A 12645-nucleotide genomic window follows, 5' to 3' on the forward strand; every position below is an offset into this window, starting at 1 on the left:
TTGGATGAAAATTGAATTTTATTTATTTATTGATATGGGAATTTAATGTTAATATACATCCATACATGTTAATTATACCTATTTTTTTGTGATTCTTATCATGAAATGTAATGGCTAACTTAAAACTATAACTTTTTATAAGTAAACTTGATGTTAATATTCATATATGCTTTAAAATTGTGACTATTTTTTTGAATTCCGCTATTTGGACTTAGCGTCCGCTATAGCACCCGCTATCCGCTACACCGACACTAATCCACTACCATACCGCTAAATGCTATTTAGTACCTTGGGTAGGAGAAGCGGAAGTCGGTTGCATACGAATAAGCAGTTGACGATCGGGCTAGGACGCCTGGTCAAATCGGTTTCTTCTGACGGTCTGACCGGTGTGGCGCTTTGTAGCTGGTCTGGCAACGTCAACTGGTCTGACCGGTTTAGCTAGGTGGTTTGACCAGTCCAACTCTAATCTGAATAGATTTGAGGAATTCTTGTAGATTAAGATTTGTAATAGGATTTTCTTGCGGGGCAAGACCTCTCCACCCTATCTAAAGTATAAGGCCGCGTCGTTTTCGCAGCCTACTAGCATAGCCACGATAGCCTATTCCCTCTGCCCCGTCTGATATGATTTGAAAGGCTTCAATCTGCGCATGCCAATTTTATTGTGACTAATTTGTTTGCGTATAAGGCCGCGCCGTTTTTCACGATAGCCTATACCCTCTGCCCCATCCGATATGATTTGAAAGGCTTCGATCTGCATATGCTATTTTTGTTGTGACTGATGCTCATCCTCGCATACAGAGATGTGCCCAAGCAACAAGTGATATTGACCCTTCATGCTGCAGTTTTCGTACTACCCTTCTTGTGACATGCATCCATCATCATTGCTACGCACATTGAGCTACCCACTTTGTTAACTAGAGATGGCAGATCATATATCATGCATAGTGCAAGTGTGTTGCCACAGTGCTGAGTCACTTCACACTATTTTTGACTCTTTGTATTCTGTCTATTTCTTATTTGTTATGTTGCTACCAATATGGCACGTGTATGTTGCTGCAATGCCGAGTCAGTTTACATTAAGTTTTATTCGTTTGCCTTGTCTGTTTCTTACTTGGTGTGTTCCTGCCGATATGCATATGTCCCTTCATGCAATGTAGGGTCACTTCATATTAATTTTGATTCTTTGCTCCCTGTCTATTTTTAGTTGGCGTGTTCCTACCGATTGTAGGTTCTGGGTTGTGTCTCCTGCCTATATAAGCTTGGTACTCCCTTTGTTCCATTCCACCACCAGCTCCTCCTCTTCCTTCGTTGTGTGATTCGGGTATTGCCTGCGTAGGACGCAGCCTGGGATAGTTGATAATCGTGAGTTCCACTAGCACAATAAGACCCACCTAGGACACTCAAATCTTTAATATAAATATTACTATTATAACAATAGTATTTGACAAGACATGGTATATTCAGTGGATTGAATGGCAATGCTTTGTAGTCAGGCTGCATGTGGTAGCTCCTTAATAACGTTTGGATTCTTGATCTCCCTATTTTTTGTTCATTTTTTTCCTTTGATGCCTCACATATAGTCATCAGTTTATTGTTTATATTTTCTATCTTCCCTTTCAATTACTGAATTTATGTATTCTTCTTGGATTGTTTTCATTGCTACATATATATATATATATTCAAACAAATATATAGACCATATAGTAAGGAATAAATGAGGTTCAAATTGAGGGCCTAGGGAGGGTGTTTGATAAAACAAATACATTGGTAAAATGATTTAGGGTGGCTAGGGATCTCTTGGTCAGGAGTATTGCGTGCATGCATGAGAACACTCTATTTGCATCAGTTTGTTTTCTTCCCTTCAGGCTTTTTGAGTGGAGAGCATGTATGACAAAAGCTAGCAGCATGCATAAAAAAAGTAGCTCCTTGCCTGTACATGCATATTGTTGAACCTGCTTTCTTTTTGCCCATTGATGCAAAAAGTAGGTCCTTGCCTGTACACGCAACAAAACTATTTTGCAGTGATCTTGCTATACCCATCTCCCGGATACATGTCCGTGGCTTCTTTTGCCTCTCCATTTGCATCAGTTTGTTCTACATGCAGATCATCAAATGAATAATATTACTTACAAAAAACCACCAATGCATGGTATAGGCTATATGTTGATGAAGCACAACCATAAGTTTATGCTCTCTATATAGGTGCACTGATGTTTCATGGAGGGTACGCCTGCTAGCAATACAAGGAAGAAGTTACGGGAAGGGAACTAGCCTCAGAGCTAGGTTTCTTTGATTACACTTCCTCTCTTGTAGTCGCATTCTAAACTTACTAGATGTTTATATGTGACTGTTATGCTCTCTATATAGGTGCACTGATGTGCTAGCAATACAAGGAAGAGGTTACGGGAAAGGGAACTAGCCTTGGAGCCAGGTTTCTTTGATTAGACTTCCTCTCTTGTAGTCGCATTCTAAACTTACTAGATGTTTATATGTGACTGATTTGCTATTATTATCGCAGTGGGTGTTGCACCATCTACTCGAGGGACCATACAGGAGCGGCAAGGGCGTCAGAGATCTATAATAAAAGCAAAGTAAGAACGTAATATTTATATATGTATACAATTTTAAAAGAGAGTAGTCCATTCCTAAAACTATTCAGAGATTGGTACATGTAAAGCCTGTAGGCTGGGTGGCTAAATTTGCTAATATTGTTGTAGGTGGGGTTACAAGTTCTACGAGCGGGACGATAGAGGAGTCGCAGGACCCCCTGAAGTCACGAACAAGAACAAAGAAAGCAGGTATTTTGTAATTTTATTTGTGTATATTGCAAACAAATATTAAAGCAATTTATGCATACCCCTACTTGTTTACGGAATTGTGCTAGCCAGCAAGATCTAGATGGCAACGCCCACAATATGTTGTATTCCAGTCGACAAAATGAGAATGTGTATAGTGTTTTAATAGATCTCTATTCATTTATGGATAAAATTATGTCTGCAATTGTAATACATAAGTAGGTTGCATACACACAGAAGAATAATAAAAGAACTGTTGTACCCTTTAAGTATCACGCGTCAAGGTTGTTGGATGACGCATGGCAATGCTCTTCCAAAACTAAAAAAGTTTTCTTCCCCTACTGATGGTTAATTTATTTTGTCCCTAGTAGCCATTCCTGATGAGACATCATATTATGGACCACTTGCCCACAAGTGCCAATACTGTGGAGCACAGTTTTGGTACTAGGAATGTGTGAAGAGGTCATATTCAGGTGAAGGGGAGCGTGTTCATTTTCATCTTTGTTGTAGAGGAGGTAAGGTTCAGTTACCTCTTCTAAGAGATCCTCCACCATTTCTAGCTGGGTTGTTGATACCAAACATTTTATCTAAGTACTTTCTGAAATCCATACAATCATACAATTCCATATTTGCTTTCACATCATTGGGTGCTAAAATTGACATGAGTATAAACAAGGGTCCCAGACTATACGTATTTAAAATTAATGGTCAGGTCCATCATCGAATTGGATCTTCGCTACCAGACGAGGGTAAGCCACCGGCATATGCACAACTTTATATTTTTGATATTGAAAATAAGGTTGAAAATCGAATATTAATTTTTGATAGAGATCGGGTTGTGATAGTGGTAGTGAAGTTGATAGAGTAATCATTGAGGGTTTAGTGTGGTTGTTTGATGAAACAAATGAACTGGTAAAATCATTTAGGGCAGCTAGGGACATGTTGGCTCAGAGCTATTGCCAGCCTTTGCGCCTTAGGCTATTGCATGATAGGTCCAAGGCTGCACCACAGTATAGTGCTCCAACAGGGTCCGAGATAGCTGCTTTAATAGTTGGTGATTTTTCAGAAGAGAATAGGACCCCTGATATAATAAAAGCTAGGGGTGGTGGTCTTAGAAGAATTAGCAACCTTTATTCCAATTATATGGCTTTGCAGTACCCAATTCTTTTTCCCTATGGTGAGGAAGGCTTCAAACTAGGGATCAAGTATAGTCAGACAAGGATCTTGCATGCAGGTTGGAGCTACGAATGAGGTTACCATGCTTGAGTATTATGCTTTCCGGTTACAACAACGTAGGTCCCAGGCAATTACAATGATATGTGGTGACCATTTATTCCAGCAGTACATAGTTGATGCGTTTGCGTCAGTGGAGGAAAATAGGCTTAGATTCATCATAAAATACAATAAGAACTTAAGGTTTGAGATTTACAAAGGTATCCATGATGCACTACACAAGAGTGATTTTGACGAAAACAACGTTGGTAAGAAAGTTATATTGCCTATGAGCTTTACTGGGAGTAAAAGATATATGGTACAAAACTATCAGGATGCAATGGTGATTTGTAGGTTCTGTGGACCTTCAGATCTGTTCATCACTTTCACCTGTAATATGAAGTGGCAGGAAATAGCTGATGCTCTTGCATTTATTCCAGGACAGAAACCTACTGCTAGACCTGACATAGTTAGTCGAGTTTTCAAACTAAAGGTTGAAAAGCTTATTTCCGTGCTGAAGAAAGGTACCTATTTTGGGAAGGCAAAAGCAGGTATGTATGATTGCCTAATATTGATTATGGCTGTTGTTCAATGATTTTCTTGAACTTACACATCTTTAGAGGATTCCAACCAGCCATGGGATACTAGCATTTTTTTTATTGTTTGCACCTTTGCTATGCTTGGTCAAGTTTGGAAGCTAGCGTTCATGTAACAAATAGATGCCCACCCCATAGGATACATGCATGAATTAAGAGGCCAGCTAGCAGCATGCATGCAAGAAGTAGGTCACTGTGGTTTGCCAGCTTTGCTGCTCTTCTTTCATGTGTGGAGAGCATCCATGATAAAAGTTAACAGCATACATGCCAAAAGTAGGTCCATACATGTAATTGCGCGTTGCCAAACCTGTCCCCCCTTCTGCTCGATGATGCACGTTGCAAGAAAACAGTTTCATGTCTTTTTTACTATACCATCTCCTTTATACATGCCATTTGCCTTACCCTACATCTCCATTTGTATTAGTTAATTTGTCTTATATGTGCGTATATACTATTAGAAAAGGAAGTCTACTAATGCATGGTAGAAAGTGCACATCCAAATTAACTTATATACAGTTCTTTCATCATGTTATTGCATTATTCACACAGATATCATGCCTATAGGTACTGTACGTGCTTAATATTGATTTTTGCCCTATTTCAGTACTCTACACTATTGAGTTCCAGAAGCGCGGCCTGCCTCATGTTCATAATTTGGTTTGGCTTGAAGGTAATTCCAAAGACCCACACCCTTTGTTTATTGACTCCATAATTAGTGCGGAGAGATAAGATAGAGTTTCAGATCCTTTGGGTTACAGTCTTGTAGATGAATTCATGGTGCATGGTCCTTGTGGGGAGCTTAACAAAAAATATCCATGTATGAAGGATAATAAGTGCTCAAAATTTTTTCCTAAAGCTTACCAACAAAACACAGCCATTGGTGAGGATGGCTCTGTGCAGTATAGGCGTTCTAAGTCTAGTCATTTTATCGAGCGATATGGGGTTAAACTTGATAGCAGATGGGTTGTTCCTTATAACTTGGCTTTCTTAAAGAGATTTAGAGCCCATATAAATGTGGAATGGTGCAACAAAACCCATCTAATCAAGTATTTGTTTAAGTATATTACGAAGGGCTCAGATCGTGCTAGAGCTGTGATTGAGAGCTTTGGTACTGACATCCCTAGGAGCGACTCACATCCGGATCCTAATGGTAGTGATGTTAGTCGTACTGAACCTGTACATGCTCAGAAGGTGGATGAAGTTGATGAGGTTCGGGAGTACATTGACTGCCGTTATTTATCTTCACACGAGGCTGTCTGGCGTATGTTTGAATTTGATACACACTATAGGACACCGGCGGTGGAAAGGTTAGCTGTACACCTGCCTTTAATGAACAGCCTTGTGTACCCAGCTAATCGACCATTAGTTGATATTGTAGATGATCCTCGTTCCACACAAACAACATTGACTGAGTGGTTCTGTGCTAATAGGATGTTCCCAGCTGCCAGAGAGTTGACATATATAGAATTTCCAACCAAGTAGGTTTGGAACAATAAGAATAGAGCTTGGCATCCCCGAAGGGGTTCAAAAAAATTGGAAGGGTAATCTATATAAATCCTAGCTGTGGTGAGCTTTATTACCTGCGTATACTCTTAAATGTTGTCAAGGGTGCCACATCCTATGAGGATCTTTGAACTATTGGTGGTGTTTGGCACCCAACGTTTAAAGATGCTTGTTAGGCACTTGGCCTTCTTGGAGATGACAATGAGTGGCGTGAGGCTCTGAGGGAAGCATCTGTCTAGGGATCAGTTGCTTAGATGCGCCAGCTCCTTGTTACTATAATTCTTTTTTGCTCTGTTTGTGATGTAGCCTCTCTGTTTACTGAGTTCTATACATATTTCATTGACGATATACACCATAAAATTCAGAGGATGGTACACGTGCCGTCCTATAGAGTCCTTGAGCAGCATCTAAAAGACCATGTCTTGGTAGAGCTTGATAATTTATTTAGTAAGAATGGTGCGTCAATGACTGACTATGGTTTACCAAAGCCTGATCTTAATCTTTTTAACAAGGTGAAAAATAGGCTGCTAGCTGAGGAATTGGCTTATGATTCCGCAGAAGTTCTTCTTGTGCATGATAACCTTGTGAACCAGTTAAATTCTGAACAGAAACATATATATGATCGTGTCATACAATCTGTTTATGAAAAGGCTCGCCAATGCTTTTTTGTATATGGCTATGGTGGCACTGGGAAACATTTCTTTGAAATGCAATTATTTCACACCTACGGTCTAAGAAACATATTGTTCTTGCAGTAGCCTCTTCCGGGGTTGCTGCACTCCTGCTCCCTAGAGGGCGTACTACACACTCACGATTTAAAATTCCTGTAGTTATTGATGAGTCATCAGTTTGTGAAATAAAAGGGGGTCATGCCTTGCTGATTTAATAATGCAGTGATCTCTAATAATCTAGGATGAGACCCCAATGACTCACCGCCATTGTTTTGAATCATTAGACCGCAATATGCGTGACATTCTTGGTATAGTAGACTTCTAGTTTTCACAAGGTTTTTGGTGGGAAAACTTGTTGCTTGGTGGAGATTTTCGCCAAGTATTACCTGTGGTTGAGGCTGGGAGTAGATTAGATACGATAGACGCATCCATAACTAACTCCTACATCTGGAAGCATGTTAAGGTCCTAAGGCTTACAATAAACATGCGCCTGCTTGCCATGGCAGATAGTGGTTTACCTACTGAATAGGTGAAAGAATTTAATGACTGGGTGTTGAGTATTGGAGATGGCACTGCAAAAGGTGGTGCACATAGTGATGATGGGGACTCTGAGTTTGTTGAGATACCACATGACATCTTAATTCCAAGGTTAGATTCAGCCATTGATGATATAATAAGATCTACTTACCCAAGCTTAGAGACATCATACTCTGATCCAACCTATTTGAGGGAAAGGGCTATCATCACTCCAAAAAATGGCACAATTGATGAAATTAATAGCCATGTCCTTTCCTTAATCCCAGGTCATGAAAAGGTATATCTTAGCTCAGATACCTTGGTTGAGTCCTCAAAGGAACATGGTAATTTGGATTTGCTTTATCCAGTTAAATTCCTAAATTCTCTACAATTTAAAGGTATTCCTCCTCATAAACTTGTGGTCAAGATTGGTTCACCTGTGATGCTTTTACGCAACCTGAATCAAAGTGCTGGTCTTTGCAATGGTACATGTCTTATCATAACACAATTAGGTGATCAGATTTCAGAGGCTCAAATAATAACTGGATCACACATTGGCGATAAAGTCCTTCTTCCTCGGATTGCCTTGCACGTATCAAGTACTAAATGGCCTTTCGTTCTTAGTAGGCGACAGTTTCCAATTTGCCTTTGTTATGCAAGGACCATAAATAAGAGCCAAGGACAGTTTCCAATTCGCCTTTGTTATGCAATGACCATAAATAAGAGCCAAGGACAAACCTTGAGGAATGTTGGTCTATACCTGCCACGCCCAGTTTTTAGTCATGGACAACTCTATGTTGCTATATCACGCGTAACATCTAGAAATGGGCTTAAAGTTTTAATGCATGATGATACAAATCAAGGTTGTTGTGCCACCCTAAACATTGTCTACAAGGAGATTCTGCAGCCCCTGTGGTAATTTTCAACTCCATGCATCTCTCTAATCATCTTTCTGTACATGTTTTATGCCTATCCGAATGTTGCATGCATTATAGAGTTATTTTGATTAGAAATCTTATGTTGCCATATGCTCGGCTAAGTTTAGGTGTACTTAAATTTGCTTTCTCATTCATTTCTTCCGTGGTGAAACAGATTGCAGATGGAGTACAGCTTGTTATCACAGATTAACCCAGCCAGGCATAATTGGTGTGTCAAGGTTAGAGTAGCTAGGATGTGGCAGGTATCTAGGACTTCTAAGGGGAGAGACTTTGCCTCCATGGAACTTGTCGTTGTTGATGAAGAGGTACATCACATAACACATCTATTTTGTTTTCTAGATGCAGCAAGCCTTGTCATCTTTACTCCCATCGTTATTATGCAGGGCCAAGGAATTATGGCTTCCATTATTGATAAAGCCCTTAAAAAATTTTCAAAGTCTATAGTGGAGGGACATTGCTATTGTGTAAGAAATTTCCAAGTCAGTAAGCAAGAAAGAAAATTCAAAGCTATACCCAGTACATATACTATCTTTCTCACGCCGTGGACCATTATTGAAGAAATACATGCTGAGGTGTCGGCTAGTCTTCCCCGGTACGTTTTTAGTTTTGTGGACTTTGATGATCTCGATCATAGTAGAGCAAGGCATGGACAAGGTTTAGTAGGTATGCACCATCCTCATTTTGCAAAGTAACTTGTGCAACTTGAATGTTTAATCAGTGAAGCCATATGGTAGTATATAATAAAATAATATAATTAACAATTTAACTTTCCAACAGATATCATTGGGCAGCTTGCAGTCGTACACCTAGTTGTGCATTCTAGCAGTTTGAATGGCCCATCTGTAAGGTGGGAAGTGGAGCTACCTGACTTAAGGTCTTGGTTTCTACTATTTTTTCATGGTTATTTTTGCAAATAGATTATTACAATAAGTTGTGCTCATGATTTTTCAGTGACAGGGTTTTATCAGTAACTTTATGGGGTGAGTATGCAACACCTTTTGAGGATGAGGTGCTTATAGAAACTACAGGGAACGATGAGCCAGTTGTGATCATTTTTGCTAGGATGCAAGTAAGGCTATACCAAGGTGGGTACTAATTTGAAATGTGCTAGCATAGCCATTGCTCCTGAGGTCTAAATTGAGCCTATAGTTCTGATCTATTCATCTATTTTTTTAAAAACATTAGGCGCTCCCAACTGCTTGAGTAATGCTGCAACAAAATGGTATATAAACATTGACATTCCTGAGGTTAATGCCTTCCGTGCTAGGTATATATTGATATCCTGTCTACTCCCTTTCTTTTTCTTTGAGAAAATACCATGTACAGGTTTGTTTGAATCTTTTGTTGCCTTCATGTATTTCCTCGATCACAGTCTACAAGGAAGAGGCTCTGAAGTTCTCCTACCAGGGGATGTTGATGCTACAGTAGGTGATGTCGACGAGGAAAATGCTAATAGAAAGACTGTTTCCGAGCTTTTGTTCTTAAATCCCCATGACAGTAATGTATTTCCTGCTCCCTTTGTATAGATTTAAACACAGTGCCTTCAGCTTAATAACTACTCTGCCTTCCATACCCTGCATTAGGATGTACTCTTTACATGCCACACAACTATAAAGGAAATTGATGTCACAAATGGTTGGTGGTATAAAGGCTGCAGTATATGCAAAAAGGGTTTAAAGCAAACCCTCCAAGGTTTTGCATGTACCAACTGTAATGAAACAGAGCCGGTGGTCGTTCCAGGTAAAATTATTTATTTCTCTTGGTGCTGCCTCCAGCTAGCCGTTTCATTTGTGATAAATGTTGTTTTCTCAATGTGTTTTCCTTTATATGCATAGCTACAAGCTAAATGTAGTGATTGAGGATGCCACTAGCCGTGCAAAAATATTTATGTTTGGGGGCGTAGCTGAGCAGGTTGAGCGGCGGACTGCCGCTAAACTTGTGGAAGAAAGTTCGTCCAATCAAATCTTACTGCTTGGAGCTCTTCGTGCTCTTGTTGGTCGCAGCTATGTTTTTCAGGTAATTAGTGAACAAACATATAGGACTGAACAGCTGTGTTTAGAAGGGTGGTGCTAATGTCGCTCTCCAGGATAATCCTAAGAAGGATACTGCCGTCACGGCTAGCACTGAACATTCAAGTACTACTTATAAAGAACCAAGGGATGGCTCTCCAACTAAGTGAGAATCCCGTTGATCCTAGAGGAGAAAGCACTCCACCTCGTGACAGTCATACCTCCACTCCTGCAAAAAATTCATCAACAAAGGGGAAAGAGGTTTCTGTTGGTGGTCATGAGCAGCATGGGTATGCAACCCCCGCCACCTCAATGTTATGCTTTGAAAATAAAGATCCGGGTTTAGGAGCATGCTAATTTGATCTTTACCATTCAGGAATGTATTGGGCAAGCGTGCAAGATCTGCTTGCAAGGAATTGATTTCTTTGAAGAAAGAGAAGGCAAGGTGATTTAAGTTTCTAATGCTGGCAGGGAATTAATGCATCAACAATCTAATGACCATCAAAACTTTCAAGCTATAGTGAAGAGTGAAGCTAGCGGCACCTCTATGATCTTCACCGCTGCCAACTATTATCTACTCCAACTGTGCTTTTCATTAAATAAATGGTCCATGGCTGGCATTCTGCCTTGTCAATTGTGTCATGGAACTGAATTATTTGTACCGAGAAGTCCATTCTATCAACTAAATGTTTAGGTTGTGGCATTAGTTATGTACGAATCTACTTCAGTAAATTGCTTGTAGTAGGCCTATTGTCTGTTGGTTGGATTGGCCATTTGTTGTCACCTAGGTACAAAGCTAGTCATAGACAAACAGTTCCCAAGGCCATTTTGTAATTGTTGTATTGGTTTATTAGTGATTAATTCCCACTTTATGTGTAAAGTAAGTTTGAGTAAGTATTTTATTATATTCTGTTAAAAACACCTCATCTTTTGTAATGTTTCTACTTCCTAGAGCTGCATTATTACCAGTCTCATCAACATTCTTCCATACTAAAACCATAAGTGGTACCACTATTTCATATGATTTCTATATGAAATTGCTTTTAAATTTTGTACCGACCTATATATTATAGGAATCAGTACTTGAAGCTACCTGCTTTAGAGTTATGTCTAACATTATGGTCCAAAAATAGAAGGACAACAATAGGATCCAATTACAAGGGATTTAATAAACAAGTTTCCCATTCCTTGCAGTTAGGTTCACACAATAAAACACACAGTTCTAAATACATCATGGCTCGAGATATATATAATTCGTCGAAATGTGCCTCCATGATTAACAGACAATGCCCTCTTAATTCGCTACTAGGCTAGACGAGATTACATAGAGTACATGAATTTATAACACCACATTATATGCTTCTAGAGCTCCCCTAACGACCCTATCTTGTCGCCCATAGCATTCTCATTGACACCAGTGCTGTCAAATCATTTTCCTTGGCCATCCCAGCTTGTCCTGCATCAGTGCTGTCAATATCATTTTCCATAGCCACCACAGCTTGTCCTGCATCAGTGCTTGTCCAGAAATCATCTGGAAAAAGTTCTAATGGTCTCCTGCAATCCAAATAGCCTACGTAAGCAACTACAACCCTCACATAACATATACCTCTTTAGACCAACTTATTATACTATATATATATATATATATATATATAAGTGAATGCTATGTATATCTTGATGGCATAGAAATTGCCAGGCACGGAATGAAGACCCAATTGTGCATGTAAAATTAAATATATAACCATGGTGCATAAGTTTCGAATGTTACTATGTATTAAAAATTTCATAAAATAATTATTCCCACAGGATGTTCTTTAGTATTCTCTGTTGGATAATGTACCTTTTGGCCCCTCCCCTTGTGCTCCCTTGTGCAGGTCCTTCAAACTCTGTCAATTGGCATTTGACATTACTAAATGTTGTACTTGTATCATATGATGGCTTAATAGATAATGTAACATCGGCAGAGCAATGGAACTGTGTTCTAAGATGCAATGTAGTACCTTGGTTTGCTTCATTGTTCCTTTTGCGAATCAAACTCATCATGCTCCATGTAGAGTTCATCTCCTCCTTGCCATATCCTTCTCGTGAGAGGCCCGAGGGACCAATTTTCTTGGAGTAACTCTCTAGGTTGTTTGGAACATAAGGCCTAGTGAAGGACATGGATTGGATTGCCCTACTAGCAAACTCCCCACTATCATTATGCACAACATATCCTCTCTTCAAACAAACCTCCCTCCATCTGTTCTCTGATGGTACTGCTAATCCAGGTGTGAATGCAGGATTAACGTACTGCTTTACCTCTAATTCTGAAAGATTCACACTTTGTCCAATTTCATCATGAATATACACATTGTGAAGCTTATTGTTGATGGAAGCTCTAACAAAAATTGGAAAATACTCAGGCC

At 39.5% G+C, this 12645-nt stretch overlaps 1 protein-coding gene across 1 annotated transcript; it reads left to right on the plus strand.

The window, feature by feature from the left end:
- The first annotated feature begins 8392 nt into the window (after positions 1-8392).
- LOC140220233 (replication protein A 70 kDa DNA-binding subunit B-like) lies at positions 8393-10304 on the plus strand. Its single transcript, XM_072290251.1, has 8 exons — positions 8393-8536; positions 8615-8894; positions 9009-9105; positions 9183-9316; positions 9417-9498; positions 9604-9733; positions 9815-9969; positions 10064-10304. Exons 1-8 carry the CDS (start codon positions 8393-8395, stop codon positions 10302-10304), a joined length of 1263 nt encoding a protein of 420 aa, XP_072146352.1.
- Positions 10305-12645: the final 2341 nt, after the last annotated feature.

Source organism: Setaria viridis, chromosome 8 (genome assembly GCF_005286985.2).
Source record: "Setaria viridis chromosome 8, Setaria_viridis_v4.0, whole genome shotgun sequence".
NCBI lineage: Eukaryota > Viridiplantae > Streptophyta > Magnoliopsida > Poales > Poaceae > Setaria > Setaria viridis.

Coding starts and splice junctions, on each gene's coding strand:
- LOC140220233 (XM_072290251.1), top strand. CDS start 8,393: ATGGAGTACAGCTTGTTATCACAGATTAACCCAGCCAGGCATAATTGG. Junction 9,499..9,603: donor GTTAATGCCTTCCGTGCTAG/GTATATATTGAT, acceptor CCTCGATCACAG/TCTACAAGGAAGAGGCTCTG. Junction 9,734..9,814: donor TAAATCCCCATGACAGTAAT/GTATTTCCTGCT, acceptor ACCCTGCATTAG/GATGTACTCTTTACATGCCA.